General features: G+C 40.6%; 2 protein-coding genes across 2 annotated transcripts in view; both read left to right on the top strand.

Moving 5' to 3' along the window:
* Positions 1-572: 572 nt before the first annotated feature.
* slc2a3b (solute carrier family 2 member 3b) lies at positions 573-11,955 on the top strand. The gene is made up of 11 exons (XM_078252708.1): positions 573-695; positions 1,233-1,397; positions 4,460-4,564; positions 5,099-5,259; positions 5,767-6,007; positions 6,908-7,070; positions 7,748-7,935; positions 9,279-9,383; positions 9,477-9,578; positions 9,685-9,888; positions 9,981-11,955. The coding sequence occupies exons 2-11, from the start codon at positions 1,374-1,376 to the stop codon at positions 10,221-10,223; spliced, it is 1,536 nt and encodes a 511-aa protein (XP_078108834.1). The 5' UTR covers positions 573-695; positions 1,233-1,373; the 3' UTR covers positions 10,224-11,955.
* A 2,034-nt stretch (positions 11,956-13,989) lies between these two features.
* The window catches only part of ephb6 (eph receptor B6), a 42,556-nt gene continuing 36,253 nt past the window's right edge, over positions 13,990-20,292 (top strand). The window contains exon 1 of the mRNA XM_078252669.1: positions 13,990-14,130. Coding sequence (XP_078108795.1) covers positions 14,025-14,130 — 106 coding nt within the window. The 5' untranslated portion in view covers positions 13,990-14,024. The remainder of the gene's footprint in view (positions 14,131-20,292) is intronic.

Here is a 20,292-nt window from a genome sequence, read left to right as displayed (position 1 = left end):
GGTTGTGTTCCAGTTGGAGTGTGTGTAGAACTTGTATGTATTTATGTGTCTTGTAGGCTATGTGTTTATACTTGCTGCACACCTAATTGCCCTTCAGGTACACAAATAAAGTTAAAAATACAATAAAATAGGAACCCACCCTGCTCACCAAGTGGATTTACATATGGCTCATTACTCCCATTTTCTGGAGAACTTGTCAAATTCCAGACTATTTAGGTAGGCTGTGGAGATTGTGACATAGTTGATGAAGAATTAGGAGGGCTCCCCGTTTGTTTGCCACCCACTGAGCCGGTCTCATGATTTCTGCATGACCAGGCTTTGTATCTGAACTCGGTGGACATTGCCTTTTGTTCTCGCGCCCCCGGTGGGCAGCCAACGGGCCAGCAGCAGCACAGAGACTCCTTTCATCGGCACCGTTTGTTCTCCATCTCGGCTCCGTACTGTACGCTCGGCCGAGCACGTCCCCTTCAGCTGAGCGGAAATGCATCTGCACTTCCGCCACCGATATTACGACACAAGACGCAAACGAAATTGCGTTAACAGTAAAAGACGCTATGAAACGTGCTGGTGAACTTGTACCACTTTCTATAAAACACACACAGATGGGAGGGAACATTAACATTTGTCTGAGCAAACACATCTGGACAGGACTGATTTACTGGATGCCCACAAGCTGGCACAGATCCCACATAACGGTAAACAATTTATTACAATGCCGATTATTTCATGCGGTTTGTCAATGTGAAAAATTGTTCACGTTAATTTGAGGTGGCGAATTATCTGTCTGTATTCTTATTATCACATTATTATAATTAAAGTAGTTTACTAAATAAAAGTTGATCAGTAGGCTACCGCATCATATGCAGCTCCATCGCACACTGTGGGTTAAGTTCTCTGCAGTCTATTGAGACGGTGGTTTATACTTTGTGTTGATAAAAATAAGTAAAGCGACAGTAATTTAATTTGAAGAGAAAGGGTTACATCACTTCTTTCTTATTTGATTTAATAATTAAAGAGCCGAAAAGGAGGGTGAATACAGGAAGCAGAGGGAGGGGTTTACTGTCATTTTGGGCACTGACTCCTGTTGAATTCAGTGAGTACAGAAAAGTCTCTCTGAGTCCATCAGGTCTGGGGTTTATGATCATTACTGGTATAGTATAGTTGTTCAGATTCTTTAAATATTGATTATTTACTCATTTAATGAATGTCACACATTGTTTGTTTATTTCCAGGTTTTCTCTGCTGACTGTTTGCAGAGGTGTGTGTGTGTGTGCGTGTAAGGAATTAGAGGCAGCTCTGTCTAAGAAGCTTCAGTCTGCGATCTGAAAAGTCCCTGTAGTTTTCTTCTGACTATCCTCTATCAAGCAGCGGAGATGGAGCGGATGGAGGGCGATAAGGTACATATAACTGTTTCTAACTTCTATTGCTGCATGAGTTGCTCATGTGTTTTTTTGTTGTTTTTTTTTTACTTTAAAACTCATCTTTTAAAACCTGCATTGATGACAGTGCTGTACAGTTTCTGCACATTAATCTTCTCAGGTTAAGCTGTCTCTCTTATTTCCCAGTGGTCCCTGCGGAAGAGTGCCAGCCATTTCGCCATTGTTTGTTATGTTCTGAGCCTGATTAGTGCCAACACATCGTAATGAATAAGAATGTGGTATTTACGAGTCACAGGTTGGCTATTCTGTATTTTTCCTTTCTGGCAAGGGCAGGAGATGGGGGTGAGAGTCTAGCACTCAGTCAGAAGAAGACTAAGAGAGAAAGAGTAGGAAATTGGACTGGTGGGTGGCAAGTTAGAACTTGCGTGTGTTTTAGTTCTTAGATTGTATTTGCTTGCTCCTTAGAAAGGTGGCATAAGGGAATAGTAACATGACAAAAATAGACCTGAAAAAGGGAAAGCAAGGACTAACAACTTGCAACAGCACAAATATAGGACAGATGAATAGTTTGTGTTTCTAGTGATAACATGCTACACAAGAGATGTAGTGTTAGTGTGGACTTTGAATTTGAATGCATTACCTCTCTGGCATTATAAAGAATATCTAAAGTGGCTGAAAATATCCCTGCTGTCAGTCTTCCCTGTGGTTTGTCTTTTGAAACATGCAGTTAAGGCTGTTGCACATCGTGTGTGTTGATGTAACTTCCCACCAAGCCACAATAAATACTTGCATGCACTCCAAAAAGCCTTGTGCAAAATATATGCACTAAATCATCATAGTCAAATATGCCTTCCTTTTGTAAATATATTTCCTTTCGGATGTACTGCAAAAAAATGTGTTATGGAACTGCTGAAAAAAGCCATGCTTATGACAAAGAGACACAAGACAGGGTCGATGCAGTATAGTTAAAAAACATAAAGGTAGAAAACTAATTTTGTGAAACAAGTGGGAGAGAAGTTTTGAATGAGAGAGAGAGAGAGAGAGAGAGAGAGAGAGAGACAGGAACGAAGATTGCAATATCACATGAATGTGGAAGCTGAGTCAAAAAAAAAAAGGTGTGTCAATCCAAAGCTGTTCTTCTAAATATTGAGAAAGACGATGCACTGTTGAAACACAGGTGCTGCATGTGGTTTTAAGTAATTTGTTATTTTTTGCTATTTAATATTAGAGGGGAAAATTAAGCAAACCTATGTAAAAGAAGTAACCACATTAAGAGGGTAAAGTATAGAAACTGAGGTTTAAAGTGCATTGGAAACAGCAGTTAAGAAAAGAATCTCACTACAAGATCCATTTAGTAGCTGTTCTGGAGCTTTCAATCATATCACATGCTCTTCACGAGCAGACAGAGTTTCCCAACTGTCATTGAACAGTGTATGTTCAACGTCCATATTGTCTGAGCTAAGCTAAGTAAATTTGAGTTGTCAGTATTTGTATTACTTTTAACATTATATGCTTGGCTGATTTGACAAGTAACCTACGTATAAAACACAGATAAATGATTCCTGTGCAACCACACTCCCTCCAAACATGCAGATAGACATGCATCATGCAAAAGTTTAATTTGTAGTAACATGTTAATGTGATTATATTCTCAAATGTTAGACCACTTCTTTTTACATTTTTCATTTATTCATTTGTTTTATTACCGGATGTCTGTATTTCCCATTCACTATCACTTTATCGTGCATGCAGCACTTCCTGTGTGCAAAACGGTCAAGATACTATGTCCTTCACATATAGTTCACATCAGCTTGTTGTGTCCTTATAATGAGACAAGGCCATGATGACCCGATAAACACACTGAGGCTTGATTACAACTGATTATCACTATCTTACTGTGGTGAAATATTCTCAAGTAATTCATCACTTCCTCCTGCGTGTTGTATCATTTTTACCCGTCATGGTAAGGCATCTGATAAGAGCAGCCACAATTATGATGTACTTGAAGCACATTTTTGATGGTTTCGTTGTCAATAAGGAACATTAGAGGGAAACTGAAGCAAACATAAGTACAGGAAATCACATAAAGAGCATTCTTGACCTTGGAGCAGCTAAGAAAACCTGAATTATGAAGTTCTCTGTTGAATCACAGTACATTAGAAAAAGGAGGTGGCTGATCAGATGAAAGAACAGTTTGTTTCAAGAGAAGAAGACTCTTTGAACTGAATGAACATGCGTTTTCATAATATTTGCGGAGTTTTGTTATTGTATCTGTGCAGATAGTGATATGAATAGTTTGTGTCTGTTTTCTGACTTGAGTTTGATTACAAATATGCATCATGAATGTTTCACTGTCCATTTAGTGTTGAAACGGGCGGATTCTTAAAGGACTGGATTATTAAAATGGATTTCCTTTCATTCATGAGCTGATTTGGACCATTAGACTCTGGAAAAGTTGGTGGGTGTATTACAGTAAATGTAAAAGAGAAGAAGTTACTAGGTGGGTTATTAAGACAAAGTGAAACTTTGATTGGGGATTTCTATTTTTGCCATGGCGCCTCCACATAGTCAAATTCAAACCACAACTTCATGTAAACTAATTACTCCGTTCAGTTCTTAGGATACTTTTACATATTGCAAATTTCACTCCCCAACATGCCCTGCCATATTAGAGATTATTGTCAGGTGTATTAGCTTGTTATTATGAGCTAATCTCACTTTAATTCTGAAACCAGCAGGAGAAAAAACACTCACAATATTCTCTCAGGGTGCCTTTAGTATACTTAGCTGAGAAATACCTCAGAGCTGCAAATCATGGAGCCTGTGCAGTGTTGTAACACCTAGCTTTCACAGCAGTGCTGCGAGTTGCTGATGCAGAAAGCTGAAAAAAGGGAGGGAGAGCAGATGTAGAAAGGCTTATTGTGTGCGTGTTACCAGTGTCACTATAAACAACACAAGCATTGTGGAGCCAGGGACAGGCCATGTCCACCATACAAACCAAAGAGGTTGATTGTACATAAACTCCATTTGCTCATTGTTTTAATCTTTCATATCTCTCATGTCTTTTCCTCTTGCAACAGCCGAAGAAGAAGGTAACCTTTTACCTTCTCTACTGCGTTTCAACAGCAGTCATCGGCTCGCTACAGTTTGGCTACAACACCGGGGTCATCAATGCACCAGAGCAGGTGTGTGTGTGTGTGTGTGTGTGTGTGTGTGTGTGTGTGTGTGTGTGTGTGTGTGTGTGTGTGTGTGTGTGTGTGTGTGTGTGTGTGTGTGTGTGTGTTTGCTGGATAAATTCTTGTAATGTACATTACATTATTAAGAGAGAGGGAATAATAGTTGCAATACCACATCTTCTCTCATTTTCTGATATTACTATTGTAATAACTTAAAACACTTTTAATTGCCAATTTGTGAATCATTGTGACACTTTTAAGTTGTTGTTCTGGATCTGTGTTTTTTTGAAAATTAAAGTTATTGTTCTCGACATAAAGTCCCTTTTCATTTGTGAGCACAGCATTGCAGGGTGGCAATGTTAAAAGCTATACTGCCCCCATGTGGATGTGTCAAAAACTCCCAAATACACATACAGCAGGAGTTTTGTCACATCTGTTAGACCCTAAATACATTATGTTAATCATAATTCAGATTAGACAAACACTTAAAACACTTTAAAGCAGCCACTTCTAATCCCGCCACTCTTTTCTGTGGTTTGACAGAAATTGCGTAGGTTTTTCCAGAATGTGTCGATGGAGCGGTACGGGGAGCCATTCAGCTCAGGAACCAACACCATGGTGTGGAGCTTTGCTGTGGCCATCTTCAGTGTGGGAGGCATGGTCGGGTCTTTCTCTGTCGGAGTCATGGTCACCAGATTTGGCAGGTGAGAACACTGTGGTGCAGGAAATGGTTTGATGTAAAATGACAGAAAGTAAATCAACCAAGTCCTTTTTAGGATTATTTGTTCACTTAATGATAATAGCTGTTGTGGTTCTTATATTTCCTTTGATAAGTCATGTAATAACTTAGAAAATAGATTATTTGTTTCATTTATCAAGCAAAAATGTCAAACATATGCTGGTTTTTGTCTTTTCCATTTTGAGAGTTCACCACTTTCTTTGCCAAATCTGATAGCAAATTAAATATCTTTGGTTTTTGGACTGTTGGTTGGACAAAAAAGACATACGAAGACGTCACCTTGGAGTCTTTCATTATTTTTAACTGAGAAAATAGTTATTGCTAAATAAAAAAAAAAAAAAGGTGCAGTTCTTATTTCCTTATGCAAACTATTTATACGTGCCTTTTATAGCTTCTTATTTTTTATTTTCTCTTAACTCACTTACTGACTCACTGAGCATGTCCTTCCTTCTTACTCTCCTCTCTTTACCAGGCGTAAGTCCATGCTGATATCTAACTTCCTAGCTCTACTTGGTGGGGGTCTGATGGGACTTTCGGCTGTGTGTAAATCTTTTGAGTTGGTCATTGTCGGCCGGTTGATCATCGGAGTGTTCTGCGGTCTGTGCACGGGACTGACACCCATGTATGTGGGCGAGATCTCTCCCACTGCTGTCCGAGGAGCCTTCGGCACACTGCACCAGCTCGGTGTAGTTATTGGCATCCTGGTGGCACAGGTATGATACTGTGATATGGTGATTATGTTACTGTTATTATATTATCTATGCTTTGTGTATTAGGTTGTGCAAAAGCTGTGGACTTCTGCAGAAAAACGTGGACTAAAGATATCAGCTGTGCTTCAAGAATGTCATGTCCATCAAAATGAAAACATTGCACAACTCACCTCCAGTGCACAATGCTTTATTCACCTTTTCGGACATCTTTCTCATTTTATCTTTTACATGATCGATCAATGAATTGTATATAAGGAAACTGGAAACAGCTTTAAACGCTACTCTATAAAGGCAAGACAGACGAAAATGTTTGGTGAGGTGAACGAAGCATGGTGTCCTGGAGAAGAGCTGTGCGACTAGTTTTAGTTTGATGAAATTGAAGCTAACCTCATCTCCATTAAAAGCAGTGGTGGAATGTAACTAAGTACATTTACTCAAGTACTGTACTTAAGTACACATTTGAGGTACTTGTACTTTACTTGAGTCTTTCCTTTTCATGCCACTTTATACTTCACTACATTTCAGAAGAAAATATTGTACTCCTTACTCCACTACATTAATCTGAAAGTTACTTTACAAATGCACACAAAACACATGTAGTTCATAAAATGTTTTACAAGTACAGCGGAAATGATGAGCCGATTAAACACTTGGTTTATTGACAGAACTTATGATCGTTTCCGGTTTCTAAAATGTAAGGATTTTTACTTTGAATACTTAAGTACATTTTCCTGATGATACTTACATACTTTTACCTAAGTAGCATTTTCAATGCAGGACTTTTACTTGTAAAATTGTGTTCTTTGTTTTTTATTATTAGTACTTTTACTTATGTAAAGGATCTGAATACTTCTTCCACCACAGATTATAAGTACTTCATGCCCTGTATTCTGTGTATTTAAGATCTTTGGTCTGGAGTTTCTGCTTGGCTCAGACACTCTGTGGCCTGTGCTGCTGGCTCTGACCGTCCTGCCCGCCATAGTGCAGAGCATCATGCTGCCCTTCTGCCCTGAAAGCCCCCGCTACCTGCTCATTGTCCTCAACCAGGAGGAGGAGGCAAGGAAAGGTACGTTTTGAGACATTCTGCCAACAAGATGGCAACATCAGGTTTTAATGAGACTGAATTTAGAATGAATCTTTAATTTTCAATGATCTGTGGATTGAAACATGGCCCTGTGATTTATTAAAGTGCTCATATTATGCTGTTTGGCTTCTTCCCTTTCCTTTATTGTGTTACATATCTTTTTTGGTGCATGTTATAGGTTTACAAAGTGAAAAAGCCCAAACTCCACCCCAAAGGGACTAACCATCTCCAACAGAAAACACTGTTCACAAACTGCTCCAAACAGCTCTATTGTAGTCCAGCCTTTACTTCCGTGACGAACGCTCGTCACTTTGTAACACATGTTATAATGCTCGCCTAGCTGCTAGCATGGCACGCCCTCATACTCATACTCTGCTTCTGACTGCGCATGTGCAACTCCCAACGAAGATGGAACAGAAGTGAGAAGCTCACTCGGTAGCTAAAACAGAGAGTTTTTTTTTTTTTTTAAATGAAACCACATAAACATATTCTGGTACAACCTCTAAATACAATTATGAACCTGAAAATGAGCATAATATGAGCACTTTAAAGTTTTATCACATTGTGTTCCAAGACACTTCCAGCCTTTCTTTACATCATATTTGCACAATAATGTACTTACTTCCTCTCTATTCATCCATCCCTTCTTCTCTCTGTAGCGCTGGTGCGTCTGCGTGGCTGTGAGGATGTGAGCGATGATATTCAGGAGATGAAGGAAGAAGGGATGAAGATGGCCATGGAGAAGAAAGTGACCATCCCCGAACTCTTCCGCTCCCCAAACTACCGTCAACCGATCATCATCGCTATAGTCCTCCAGCTCTCTCAGCAGCTGTCTGGCATCAACGCTGTGAGTAAACACCGTATCCTGTAATGGAGCACAGTGTTAGGTATATGATTATCAAGTGTCGGTCTAACATCTCATACATGAATCTTTAAAGGAGCATTCACTGAAATTATATGAATGTGTCTGACAAGCACATTAAAAGGAGTTGCTTCTTGGCTCCAGGCAATGTTAAATTGAGTGGAATAATTTAAGACACTGAGGGTCAATGGAAAGAGACAACCACAGTGGTATTTGATAAGTATTTTGTTAATAAGGTCATTGCACCAGGCTGACTAAATGTGTTAGTGTTCCCTCGTCTGATCTGACAATCACAGTAAAGCTGCAGCGACCTGCGGCTAAAGGCTGCAACATAGATTGAACTGTGACTCATTCACCATCACAGTAGATATTAGCAGCTAGCTACACTAAACAATGTGTCTTATATCACTGTGACAATGGATCAAATTAAAACATCGGTAACTAGAAGTATTTTACGGTCGTTCAGCCCACTGTTCCACAACTTAAATTGTAAACTATTAAAAACTCTTACTAAAAAACTTTAAACCCCCACTGTATGCTACCTACCAGTGGTGTAGTCTAATGTATTGTAGTGGGTATACTGTACTGTATATAAATATATTGGCCTATATATATGGGCCAGAATCTGCCTTTGGAGGAGGGGGGGGGCATATCATAGTGGAGGGTCTGTGTGTCCTCCCCAAGGGTTATTTTCAGTGTCAAAGACTTCATTTCCTGCATTCGGATACACTTTTATGCACCAATTTACAGTGGGAATACCTTTATTTAGCCTATGCGAAGAAGAAAAACACAGATGACAATTCAAAATATATCAAAAATATAATAGAAAGTATGTTGTTGCCTGTCATTGGGCATTTTTAAGTGGGTATATGGAAATCCTGGAGCTTTCTTAGTGGGTATACTCCGTATACCTGCTTATCACGTAGACTACATCACTGCTACCTACCCAGCACCAACAACAGAAAGACAAAGTTAGTGACCAGCTGGTGAACATAGTGGAGCATTTAGACGCTAAAGAGACAGATACCTTATAGGAGTTGATGGAGACCAAAACAGAGCTAAAGAGAGTGAATATTGGACTTACATTCGCAAGATGGATGTAAACACAGCTCCAAATAAATGCTAATGTTGCTCTGTGTCTGCTGGATGTGTAAATTAGCAGCTGTTTACTAACACGTTAAAATGTGCTTATATGTCAGTGTTGTGTTTAAAGCTTGTTGCTCTGCCCCCAAGTGGCCAAAAATCAACCAATATAGGTTTAATGTAAAGACTAAATTAATTGTATTCATTGAAATAAATAGTAACTTTTCATCTTTCTCCCCTTTTAGGTGTTTTACTACTCCACAGGTATATTTGACACAGCTGGTGTTACTCAACCCATCTACGCCACCATAGGAGCTGGAGTTGTCAACACTGTGTTTACTGTTGTCTCTGTAAGTGTCTGACTACACATTTGGTGTCTCAATAAAAGGCACGTTTTCCATTTATTGGATTATTAATCAATCGTTTTCTTGTTTTGACTCCAGCTCTTCCTGGTTGAACGGGCGGGACGAAGGACGTTGCACCTGATTGGTCTGGGTGGAATGGCTATCTTTGCCCTCATTATGACGATCTCCCTGGTTTTGGTGGTGAGTGATGTTTGCTCGATTCCTGTGAGCTTACAAAAATAAAAGTGTCCCCATTGCTCCTCAATTATATCTTGTCCTCATTCTCTTTTTTTCTCTCTCTGAGCAGAAGACCACGCCGTCTCTGAGTTACCTGGCCATCGTGGCTGTGTTCGGCTTTGTTGCCAGTTTTGAGATGGGTCCAGGTCCCATTCCCTGGTTCATTGTGGCTGAACTCTTCTCCCAGGGGCCCCGACCTGCTGCCATGGCCGTCTCTGGTTTCTCCAACTGGACTGCCAACTTCCTGGTGGGGCTAGGTTTCCCTAAACTGGAGGTATGGACATTTACTTCACTAAAATCTTCAGATTTACAAGAAGCATCCGTTTTTTTCACGTGATTACAAACACCTCGGTCTTATTCTCTTAGGAACTTTGTGGTCCTTACGTCTTCATCATCTTTACGGTCCTCCTCATTCTGTTCTTCATCTTCACCTACCTGCGAGTGCCTGAGACCAGAGGCAGGACCTTTGATGACATTTCTCAGGGATTTGCTGCCAGTGCAGGGAAATCCTCAACGGAGCCTGGGGCTTTGGTCACCGGCCTGGCAGAGGGCAAAGAACCTGCACCCATGTCCCCCACAGACAAGGTTCCCATGATGAATCTTCCTTAGGGTACACCACAGACACAAACAGGTTTTAAACACATAGATATTGTAAGGAGTTATATTTCACAACACACAAATGGTGAAAGAGCAGTGGGGTGTTTAGAAAAAGCCAACTAAATACAGTGTTAAAAGATTCCCCAGTCAGATATGGTAAAATAATTGACAGAATTCCCTGTAATCCTGCTTTAAACATGGCCAAACTTAACTGAATTACCAGTAACCTACTTAATATTTGTTGACATCCCCACTGCCAGCTCCAAGCATACTGCCATATAAGAGGATCAACATATGTTCAGTGTTAAGTCCCAGGTCTTCATCTATCCCAGTGTTAAAAGGTTGTGGATTTGGGGGAGGGTTATGTATTGAGGTCAAGCGGTTTTAGAGCCCGTAGTTTGACCCAAAAAAACTGACTTGCTGTGCCCGTCTGCTTGCCTGATGTGCCTTGCTGCCAGGAGGAGGGAGCCATGTTGTCTTGAGTAGACAGAATGAACATAGAGGTGCTACAGCAGTCCCTCTCCCCTTCAGGTGTACAAAAAAGCACTGTCTATAGACTTGTAAAAGTAAGTAAAAGATAAGAAATATTTCTTTTCATCCTGTTGCAGAGGATGTTTGTGTGTTGTTCGAAGTCAGCATATTAAAAAATAGGACAGTTATGCAAATTAGTACTGTCTACATCAAGTATATTGTTTGTATGAGGAGTGTAGTCTAGCACTGTCAGGCCTTAATAAAGTCTCCTTATATAGTAGACTTTCTGCTCTTAAAAAACACAACCTAACCTCTTGTGTTCTATGATTTCATTGCAGAGTACAGCCAGTAGTGCAGTCGTTTACAGTAGGCATTACAGCAGTACAACAAAAAACTCAGGTGGCTATTTGTGTTATACTCTGCTTCTAACTGTGGCATAAAAAATACATTTATCATCACTGTACTTTAAGCTCTCTTGACATCTGTACGTAGCAGCAACATCTGCATCATAGGTCATGAAGTAAAATATCTTACAATCTCGAAAATAGTGTTATGTGGTGTTAAATTTGTCAGCGTTAAAGGGTTTGAGGGATGTATTGAACACATTCACAAGTCTAATGCTAATTAAATAACACATATCTTACATCAAAATGAGATACAGTATTAGAAACGGGGCATAGTGATGTTGAAACACTAAATTAATTGTATTTATTTCAGTGGTTAATGCACAAAAAACATCTTATCATATGTTTTGGTTTCTTATTGTCTGACATCATGTGTATATACTGTAGAATCTCCAGTTACTGCATCATGATCAACGATTACAGCACAGAGCTTATACATTTTGTGTCAATTTTTGTACAGTTGCATCTTATTCTTGGATGTGCACACACTCATAAGGAAGCATTTCTCAATGTCTGAGCTTAGCAGCGATTTCATTTGCACTTTAGCAGTCGGATTACTTTCTAATGATTGTTTATATTGTGTGTGGCTCTCTGTAAATATACTGTATGTGTTAGGAAGTGTATAGTATTTAGTTATGTGTTTCTCTTAATCCTGTTTCATCTGTGTTTTTCTTGCATTGTTACTATGTTGAATGCCACTATGTTGCTTAACAGTAAACAGAAGTGAGAAGGGACAACGCTTGAGTGTACGTGAGAGTCACACAAGAGATGACCTTTACTGTTTTTCTATCATGTCCTCTCTTCTCCTGCTGTAATAATATGAGTGACACTTCCTTTGAGAAAGGAAATAAAGTTGTACATCTTTTAAAGGAATGTGTGACTTGAATTATGAGCTTTAACAGTCTTTTTTTTTTCTGTCTGTAATGCTACGAGAGAAAGCAAGGAATGTTTAATGTATAATTGCTATAGTGAAAGTGTAAGAGTATTTTGTCTGATACTCATTTCCGCACTGTGGCAACTTCATTTCCTTTTGTGCACCGTGGCAAAACCTCAGTCAGCTGTGCAGTTATGCACTGTAGTGTAGTAACACTGTCATTAAGCCATGATTGAAAACCAGAGTTCAGTTCTCTCTGTGGCTGCTGCTGCTGCTGAACAGTTGGGTTTAAAAAGATGTACTCGTGGTTGTGATGACGTTTTAAGAGTGTGTGTGCGTGAGTAGGAGTTATGAGGTCAGGTTTCCTCTTGGGTCACTGCTTCAAAAGCCAAACCAGAACACATGTAGAGATGCGAGATAATATTTACCCCAAAGAGGAATTCCCCTGAAAATATACTTTTAACATTGCTGCCCTAAAGAAAACATTCTTCGAAAATTACAGGTCTTTGCTGTTGTTTTATGAGTGTAGTTTTAGGGAAATCACATCCCAAATTAACTGTTGTTGATTTTATTTTTTTTAGGAAGGAGACAAAACCTTAGGGCTGCAACTAACAATTCTTTTTCTTATTGCTTAGAACACAGATTTTCTTCTCAATTACATTTTTTAAAAGTAGTTCCCGGAGCACATGGTAACCTCTTAAAAACGTTTTTGTTTGTTAAACCAACAGCCCAAAACCCATAGATATTCAGTTTACTATCACAGAAGACTAAGAGAAGCAGAAAATAGTCACATTTGAGAAGCTATAACCAGTGATATTTGGCCATTTTTGCTTAAAGATTTAATTAAGTTGATGGATCGAGCACAAGTTAAAGATGAACTGATTACTTAACTAATCGTTTTAGCTCTAAAAAAAACATTCAGACATTTTATTTAAGCTGGCACAGGGAATAGGTTCTTGCTGAACAAACTGAAAACGGATTAACAAGTTTTAATTCCCCGCTTAATGACTGGAGGACCGTGATCCTTTTTCCTCTTTACCTCTTGGAGCAAAGAGCCTTGGGTAAAGGGCCCCCGGCTGGCTGGGAATGGGGCCATCTAACTATGTCAAGCCAATAGGCAACATCTCCCTGCAAGAGTCTACTGAAGTCTTACTCAATGCAGTGAACTGGGGCATGAAAGCCCATCAACAAGCTGCAGTACTGCAGTCTGACCAGCGAGTGGTGTGCATTAGCCAGAGGGGCTTTCAGCTCTCTGTGTTTGCATCAATACATCCATGGTTTGCACGGTTTGTGTGTGTGTGTATATATGAGTGTGTGTCTAGATATTGTCTGGATGAGCAATCCTGTGTGGTGAGGAGTGTGTCTGAGAGACAGAGGGGAGAGGAGGAGGGGGGGGGGGTGTTAGGAAGAAGGACGATGGAGTGCACCCAAAAATGTGTCTAAATTATATTCATTTTCCATAAAAGGTAGAACTGAGACAGATCAAGAAAAGAAAAGGAAAAAGAAGTTGGGCACCCTCACATGCCACGGCTTGAAAAATGCAAGTTAGCACAGTGTCCAGACATGTGAGGGATGCCACAGTTTGAGGAACAGTCTGCCAGACGGCCTTGCTGAAATTTGTGCGAGGCGTTGGGAGGAGAGCTGGAACTGACGTCGCTAGACATGTCTAGACAGTTGTTTTAGAGACCAGACAAACTTGTTTATTAATTTTTCCACCTCCTTCCCCTTTGTCACTTTCTCTTGTTTACTCTTCCTAGCTTTGTCTCTGTCTTTGTTTTTCTCAAATATATATATATATATAAAAAAAACTTTCTCCCACTCTCCTCTCTTTCTCTCTCCTCGTCTCTCTGACAACAGTGTTTTGTTTACTTCCTCTGTTGGCAGTGTACTTATTGTATGAGCTGCTCTGTAAATATTTTTCTCCTTTCTCATCCATCCACCCCCCCCATCCTCCCTTTCTCTCTCTCTCTCCCTGTCAGATAAAGGGCGCACACAGACTCCACCCCCTCTCTCACCCCCCTCTCCCTCGCTCTGTCACACAAACTCACTCTATCTCCTTCTTTCATGCTCTCTCCCTCCCTCTCTTTCTGTCAGTGTCATTCTGTAGTGGAGATGTGGAGTGTCTTTCTGTCTCTCTGTCTGTTTTTTCAGCCCAATTCAGCTGAGGAAGGTAAGAACTAAACTTTTACTTTATTTTAAAGCTATGATTGCGTGTGTGTGTGTGTGTGTGTGTGTGTGTGTGTGTGTGTGTTTATGTGAGTATAGCCGGATGGAGAGTTTGCACGGCACTCCAATCATGTGCTCATGAAGTGAAGGATTGACACTTGCTATGCTTCTGTATTAGCTCTCTAAGAATGTGGCTCTCTGGGAATACTGGGCACTTTGACATTGTGTGAAACTGTGGCACGTTAAGAAAGGGCACATTTATCACAAGAAAGTGATAAACTCTCCAGCTTGGGAACCCCTGAATAATTACCACCTTACCCCCCTGCTTACACAGCCCTGTGTGCGTTAGTTTTGTGTGTTGTGTCTGAAGCATCTGTGTGTATGCATATGTATGCAGATGCTTGTGTGTGCCACTGTGGCAGCACATCAGATGGGACTTTGTTGGCATGGAGGTGCCAGGTGCGTGCCGGGGCCTATCAAGCTCCTGCAACAAAAGAATATGGAAATGAAGCAGGAGACAAATGAATAATAAGTTGTATAACCCGTTTTCTCTTTGCCTATGTATTTGATGACCCCCCGCCACCCACCCACCCACCCCCGGGTCATTCATGATCTCGTGGATGTGACAGCCAGAGACCCCTGCCCCCTCTCCAGTACTGTTATCAGTGCCCCTTGTCTTCACATTCTCGTCAATGAATGTGTCTGCTCTTAACTCCTCACACTTACAGTACATGGAAATATTACATGTCTTAAAAAGTGCAGGAGTGAGTGAGCGAGTAAGTAATAAAGAGAGAGACTAAGGAACTGTCTGGAAAAGCTGAAGTGTTCTGTCAGATCAGAGTGGGCAGACTTGAGAAATCTGACATTAATTTGATGACTCAAACTGCCTTTAAATGTGTGTGTGCATCTGTACATATGTGTGAGTGTGTATTCTTATAGGTGCATCTGCCTATACATAGCTCCTGCTCCTACATCCTGTCCCCAACACTTAAGAGGGATTCGGCAGTCAGCACGCAAATTACTTTCAAAGGATCTGGCTGCACGTTGGAAAGAGCTGCACCTGTTCATGCTCATCTCCCACTGGCTTTAGTTTACTGCGAGGTGTGTGTCAGTAATAGTCTATAATAGAGGTAACTTATATGTCAGCCTCATGCCACAGATTTGAGCTGCATTTGTAACAGATGGCCTGGACTAAGATGAGACAGAATGATAGAGAGGGAGAGAGGCTGCACAGTGTTACTGCCCTAGTGACTCTGTTTGTGTAATTGAAATAGAGCTCTTAGTAATACAGTATTAACCCAATAGCATGGACGTCCATATAAATCCACATAAATTGAAACATCTAGTTATGTCACGAAGGGAGGATTTGGTGTCTGCCTCAGCTTTGATCGCAGCAATGACGTGTCTGTCTGGACTGACTGGCCACCTGATATGTTTTCTGTCTGTCTTTCTGTTGTTTGTCTGTCTATTGCTTTTGAAGTATATCTGTGTATCCACCACTAACAGCCCCTATTTTTTGTCTGCTTTCACACCACAAACCATAAAGAAGTGTAATTTTTAGCCTTCATTTCTAGCTAGCTTTCTGCCACTTTGCATGCAGACACTACAGAGTGTGCGAGTGACAGAGTGTTTGATTCATCACTCTCGCTAGCTGCCTGTGTAAGTGTTGAGGCCTTCGCCCACATGCATTGTTGATGTGAGGTATTGATGTGAAGCCACATGGCTGGCCTCTAAATTGTTGGATCTGTGTCAAGGATTGCGTGTTCACATTGGATTAATACACCACATTGAAAGGGAGGTCTGTGCAGGAGGCACACCTGATGCCCCTCCAGCTCTTCCAGTCATGGATGAGTGGTGATGCTCACTGAGCTATGCATATCCTGAAATTAACCTTATATCATTAGTGGAATGTATGTCATACCCTGAAATGTAATTTAATCTGATTTAATGATTTCGCCAACAGCCTGCACAAACTGTAGACTAAAATGTTAACTGGAACAAAACTGATTAAAATGTGAATGACTTGTTCTCTATAAAACAAAAACCAATCAGGTGAAATTGTTTGGCAGGTGTTATCTGCTGATGTGGAAAATAATTGAATAACCCAGCACTGCACTTAAGTAGCCTACCATTTGTAATATTTTCCTTTTACAATATGTTCTACTTGTGCTCCACCACATTTTAGATGGGAATATTGTACTTAGTTTTTTCGTTACTTAACTTTCATTTTTTCGTTACTTAACTGTGCCCAGACTTACTTAACTGTGCCCAGACGGGTTACATCAACTTTGGTCTCGCTTTGCCAGACCTTGAACTTTAAACTAAACTAGCATGAGGTGACTCCTGAAAGTAGTCATACCCCTGGCTAACGTCAGTAAGCACATAAGAACACATAACATCGGTATAAGACAACTTTGGAATTACCGGGAGTCGCATTTCTTTTCTTTTGGTAAAAGATAACCGCCTCCCCACACCTCGGCTCTTGCGCCAAGTTAGCACATCCCGGACCCGTCTATCAACTGAAGGCAAGGCAGACAGAGAGACCCCACTATCTAACTCACGGTAAGACAGCGAACAAGCCAACGACTAGTCAAAGTAACGGAGTGTTACTGAACCTACGTTAAAGTAACTGTAATATAAATACTGAATTACTAATTGAATCCCTCAAACCATTCATTACTGGAACTGCAACATGACCGTCTGGGAATCATCTGGGAAGTTTAGAAGTTCCACTTTAGCAGTTCCACTTCCATTCTAAACTTTCCCTTCTAAACTTTAGAAGAACTTCCCAGATGATGTCACTGTTTTAGGCCTAAAGATGTAAAGATTATCCAATATTTCACAAAAAAACAAAGAGCAGATACAAGTCTGAAAAATTATTACAAATGTGTGTAGCAGAACTGCTACTTATTGATGCTTCAGTTTTAATAATACAGCCCAACTAATACAAGCCGATGCATCAATATTTGGAAGTTTTCTCAAATCTGAAAACAGTACATTTAAGTTTTTAAGATTTTAAATGCTGAATTTACTGACTACACTTATGTCTTATGACAGAGTATTTTTTACATTGTAGTAACTTTGAAGTTAATTAAAGGATCTACATACTTCTTCAGCCACTGATTATCTGTACATAAAAAGAAAATCACCATGCGGTATAAACTTTCAGCCATGTTGACATTCTCACTTTAAGGTCATCAGGGCCCACTTTTCTTACGTCACTTGTTTCAGGCTTTAACTGTAGATTAATTAGGCCGATTACAGTCCTTGGTCCTGGGTGTAGTAAATTGCCTTTTCAGGACATGATGAATTAGGGAAAGTGTGATAAGAAAATAAATGGCATGCTTGTCACAGTGGGAGTTAAGTCCTGCCTGCATGTGCACTGAGCTGCAGAAAGAGAGAAATTACATACTGGTGTGAAGTGGAAGAAGCAGCATCCCCATCATTGACACTGCAACTCTACACTGTCACCAGGCGTTCATTTTAGCATTGTTTTTGTGCATATTTTTTCTGGGGCTGTTGAGAGCCATGTAATTCCTCAAATGAATGACATATCTGCCATTTGTGATAATCTGTTTGGAACGGGCCGATTGCTTGGCATGCGTTAGGCTATTGCTGGTTGTAGAATTCTTCAAAACCAAATTGTACCCTAAAATTACTTACAGAAGGACCCCAAACCACTTATATGCAACTCCACTGTATAGCCTACTACTGACTTACTGGTTTACCTGACAGAGAACGTTGCAGATTCAGAATGTAATCGCAAAATATCACAATGAAAAATTAGTGTCATGGACGACGTGGCAGTGCGCTACCCACCTGACCCGTTATGAGAGCTAATCAGCACATCTGCGTTCATCAACCACCAGAAACGGACTGTTTGTTTGTGTGTGCGCAGAGAGAGAGAGAGGGTGTTGTCTCGTGTCATATGATCGTTAACGAATTCAACATTTCAGCAGAGGTGTTCATTTCCATACAGGTTTAGTGGCTTGACGGTTAACGGTGAAGTAGGGGATTTGATTCGCTGGGGTATTTTGACATCAGTAATGTTATTAGTGTTGTATGTTAGCAGTAGACTTAATTAACCCGACCCAGGGTGAGTCTGGTGAAAACTGCTGTTTCTGCCTGGTTCAGCTCTGAGATTTTCTCGCATCTCACAGCGCTGTGACAAAATAATCTTCAAGATTACGTTATAGTCTGCCTCTGTTTAGAAGTGGTGAATGTAGGCTACAGCTCACAGCAATTTAATACTATATAGTGTGTGGCTTTTGTTTGATATTTTGTGTTGGCAAATGGCTTTTTATTGAGTTTCCTCTTAGCGAAATAATAGACACTGAAAAGCGTAGGGCCTTTTTTCGCAAACTTTATTCCACACAGCAGTCATGATGTTTCTTTCAGCTTTCTGCTGGTGCTCCAGGAAATTTGGGCCGATTTTACATGTTGAATCGGAAGGCGGGCAGTCGGACTCAGTGGCCAATCTGATTGGTGGAGCGCTAACTCGGAAATGACGAGCGGGATGAGCGTGACTAACGGCTCTCAAAATCTGACGAAAATCTTTTAAACTGACCTTTGTCGATCTGAAATGAAGACAGATTCAGCAACTGCATGGCCTATTTCTCGCTTAAAATGTTTTCAGAAACACGTTTCGGTGAACTAGCCAGAACCACGTGACGTGTTCGTCCAGTCAGCTGCTGGTTTTAATTTTTTGGACGACGGTACAAATTCGCGCCGCCTGCTGTTATGGAGACGTATTACGTCTCGCGCACGCGCACCCAACGAACTCGTGGAGGCAGTCAGTCCGACTGTCTTTTCTGTCGAAGGTCGGCCGTCGGGTTGGTGTGTCAGAGCCTTAAAAAAAGCATTTGGCATGTGACGTGCAGGTTACCTTCCCCCCAAACACGTACACACATACATACATATGTCTAGTTTTATTAGATAGATTAGAGGTTGAAGCTGTCAGGCGGCTGCACGCAGGTGTAGTACAAAATTCTGGGCCCTGTAGAAAGGCATTCTTTATGGTCCCCTCCCCACATCCAAAGCTATTAATTCTAGCATCTTTTTGGGCCCTCCTCACATGAGGGCCCTGGGTACTCAGTCCCCTTTCCACCCCCAGTCCAACATCCCTGGCTGCACACCAAGACTTGCTTTGAGTCGGTAAGTGTCATGGCAGATAATGTCACAGATAATACGCCTGTGCGGACAGGCAACGAGTTAGAGCCAAAATGTAATTGAAAGATGAACGCGTGGTATGGACTGCCGTGACAGAGGAATGTAGTATGGCGTTTTGAATTTCACATTAAAGCTGCACTTGGCAGTTTGCATGTTGGCATCAACTAAACTGTGAGAGCAAAGTTTGATTGTTGAAGGCTTCACTATTTAGAAATTATTACACAATGAGATTACAGTAAACTGATCTCCTCTCAGATTTACATTCCTTTTTAATAGCTGTTGAGGGTGGAGATGGTGATGAAAATATGTTTGTAGCAGATTCTGTCTCTGATAAGTAGGTGGAGATTTCTTTTGAGGGAGAACTCAGTGCTGGTTAGAAGAAACTTTTGTATTTTGCTCTTAGGTTTTGATTGTATATTTCCACTGACTGCACACATTACTTTCCTCCAGTGAACATTTAAGTAGGAGGGAGGGACAAACTTCTTTGCTGTAGCACTGTTAAGGAGTATTTTTTCCAAAGGTATTGGGTCTCATTAAATTTGGCTTCTTTCTTGACAAATCCAAGCCTTCCTAGGCCTAAAATACACAACCAAAAATCCTCTGAGAAGAGGAGAATGATGTCTAGAAATATACATGAACAGGTTAAAATAATGGTTTGACTGTATTTGTGGAATAGGCTTATTCACAGATGAGAAGATTGATACCACTCCCTAAGATGGATTTGAACTTCTTTCTCAAACTCTCTTTTTCATTTGTTATTATAAAACCATTCCTTTCACTTTTTGTGTACGTACAACTAAGTGCAACGCTATCAAGGAGAGACTGTCTAAAAAATGTGCATTGTATGTGTTATCCCCATATTAAAACAATATCACGTCTCCCCCCCTCTCTATGACTCTTCACTCCGCCTTGGAGGATAGCCGCTTGGAACGAGGTCATACAACATGAACTAGTTCTTTTCTAGTATAACACGGCCCAAACTCATGTCAAGAAACCG

This window comes from Sander vitreus, chromosome 6 (assembly GCF_031162955.1).
Source record: "Sander vitreus isolate 19-12246 chromosome 6, sanVit1, whole genome shotgun sequence".
In the NCBI taxonomy this organism is placed as follows: domain Eukaryota; kingdom Metazoa; phylum Chordata; class Actinopteri; order Perciformes; family Percidae; genus Sander; species Sander vitreus.
The sequence above is the reverse complement of the archived record's forward strand: the minus strand, read 5'-3'. Positions and strand labels throughout refer to the sequence as shown.